The sequence below is a fragment of the Penaeus vannamei genome, chromosome 16, assembly GCF_042767895.1.
Source record: "Penaeus vannamei isolate JL-2024 chromosome 16, ASM4276789v1, whole genome shotgun sequence".
Classification (NCBI taxonomy): domain Eukaryota; kingdom Metazoa; phylum Arthropoda; class Malacostraca; order Decapoda; family Penaeidae; genus Penaeus; species Penaeus vannamei.
The window spans coordinates 4,562,971-4,565,470 of record NC_091564.1 but is presented as its reverse complement, the minus strand read 5'-3'; the positions used below and the strand labels follow the sequence as shown (position 1 = coordinate 4,565,470).

General features: G+C 41.5%; 2 protein-coding genes across 3 annotated transcripts in view; one reads left to right on the top strand and one right to left on the bottom strand.

Annotated features, from left to right (window-relative positions):
* The window catches only part of LOC113827124 (uncharacterized), a 1,828-nt gene extending 1,193 nt beyond the window's left edge, over positions 1 to 635 (top strand). Inside the window, exon 4 of the mRNA XM_070131620.1 lies at positions 1 to 635. This exon is cut by the window's left edge and continues 89 nt beyond it. Within this exon, the coding sequence (XP_069987721.1) occupies positions 1 to 157 (157 nt within the window). The 3' untranslated portion in view covers positions 158 to 635.
* LOC113827131 (uncharacterized) overlaps positions 1 to 2,500 on the bottom strand; it is a 19,736-nt gene that overhangs the window by 8,309 nt on the left and 8,927 nt on the right. The window lies entirely within an intron of this gene.

The window sequence follows — 2,500 nt, the reverse complement described above, 5'->3', positions numbered from 1 at the left end:
GCTCCTAAGGGAGGTGCGAGTCCTTCCTCCGGGCGCTGACGACCAGATCAACCTCGAGGCAGAGACTCGAGGCCAAGTCAAGGACCTGATGGAGAGTCTGATTGAGGAGGAAATCCTGGACATCCGTCGGGGTTGGGTCCTCGCCTCCACCTTTTAAGGCCTTCCGTAATTCCATTCCCGACGCCAAGGTTCCATGTCAGTGAACTTACTTCGACCTTGACTGTTCACTCTCAGGAAAGAAGCTGAACACAGCATGCTGTTCGGGCGACACCAGGGGCGGGCTCTCCCAGGAAGCCCCCGGCCACGAGCGACGACCGAAGCCAAGCGCCTTCCACCTCGACGACGAAGGCGCTGTCATGGTGGACGAGGATTCACTTCCTGGTCTCGCCTCTCCTGCCTGTCTCGCCTTAAATGCGTAATTTTAGGATACAGTGACTGTAATTCTCTTTTGAATTACTGATATGATTGCTCTTGACAAAGGATTTTTATGTAAAGCGTTTTGTAATGACTGCAACCCACGTTAAAGACAAGAAGGGTTGTTAACAGAGGATCTGTTTTTTATACTTATGTGACTGCGATGTTCTGTCGCTATTGAAGAAAGTATCTCATTTCATGAATAAAATACTTCATGTTTATTTAGTATTCATGTATATCCTTATCCAGTATAATAAAGTGAACGATAGACAAACAGAGAAAGAGAGAGAGAGAGAAACAGACACACGCACACATGATAATGCATGATAAATGATAATGAGAAAAGAGAGAAAGAGACGAGGGGGGAGGGGGGGCAAACAGACACATACACAAGCACACATGCGCACGCACACGCAGAGAAATGAGAATGAAAGACGAAATAGAGAGATAATGATAGGGAGACTGAGATAATGAGTAAGAGAATAAGGATATGAGAAAGATGTATATATATGTAAATGTATATAGAAACATGGCATCATAATCAAACTGATTATCAGGGCCGCTGTCGACAGCGCTCACAGTCCGAACCTCAAGGGCGTGACTTGTCTGGAGCAAAGATTAAAGTGATGGAAATCCAGATTAATCTTCAGTGAGGGAAACGGGTTATTTATATCCCAAAAACTGCGTCCCGGAACATCCAATCTAGAGAAGGGTGGAGAGGATGTGCTGTGCAGTACATGCGGGAAAGGTAGGCGTACATACTCATGCGAATATATACGCATACATACACGTGAATCTTTTAACGAAGCTATATTTATATCATATTACTGAAATATGTATAATAATGCTATGTTGTGTATTCTCTGTTTTTCGCATTGCCATCCGTGCACCTCTCCTTCTCACACCACACTTATGTCCCTACTTCGTTCTGGACTGTCCAATCCCAAGAAGGAAGCTGAACACGGGGGGGTGTTCAGGCCACGAGCGACGACCGAAGCCAAGCGCCTTCCACCTCGACGACGAAGGCGCTGTCCCGGTGGACGAGGATTCACTTCCTGGTCTCGCCTCTCCTGCCTGTCTCGTCTGGACCTTGAATGCGGTTTTAGGATACAGTGACTGTAACTCTCCTCTGAGTTACTGATGAAAGGTTTTTTTCTTTTGACAAGGGACATTTCCCTATAAAATGTTTGCGTTGTAAAGACTGCAACCCATGTTTATATATATATATATATATATATATATATATATATATATATATATATATATATATATATATATATATATATATATAAACAGAGAGAAAGAGAGAAACATGACATCATAGCCAAACTGATTATAAAAAGTAATGGAAATCCAGGTTAATCTTCAACATGGGAAATAAGTTATATCCCAAAAAACTGCCTGTGCCATAACTGCCAATATAGAAAAGGGTCGAGAGGATGTGCACACACGGAGAACTGTTTTAGAAAGTCTGGTGTAATCTTGAGAATCGACACAAAATAAGTACCGTTTCATGTAACAAAACCAAAAGCTAAAGCAGACAGGAAAGTTATACATACACAGAATTTGAAAAAAAAATCAATCTATCCAACCTGTAACACCCGTAGTATTATGGGTTATGCTTTAATGGTTTAACTTTCTTGGTGTTGATTGAGGTATTTAAATACGCCAAAGGTAAAGGTACTCGTTTTCCCAGGTTTGATCATTTATTCGACATATGAAACGGTCCAACTGTAACAAATCAGAACATGCCTACTTAGAAACATTAAATCATATAGCCTCATAGTTATCCTTCATAATCTTGAAATTAACTTAAGGTCTTGAAAGGTAAATCATAAATCACAGATATTAATGTTACTGTAACGTTGCCTTTTTCATGTCATGTTAGCAAGGGAAAGATATGCAAAATCATAAATAAACACTAGTCCACATGATTGCACTAGTTTACCTTACACTTTCTGGCTTTCTCCAGGTCTGACAATATCGTAAACCATCACATTGACGGGTTTTAACACAAAGCACATTGCCAGCTTCGAACCAAACAAATGGCTGCTCACATGTCTCGCTTTCATCCGCCTCTCAGCAG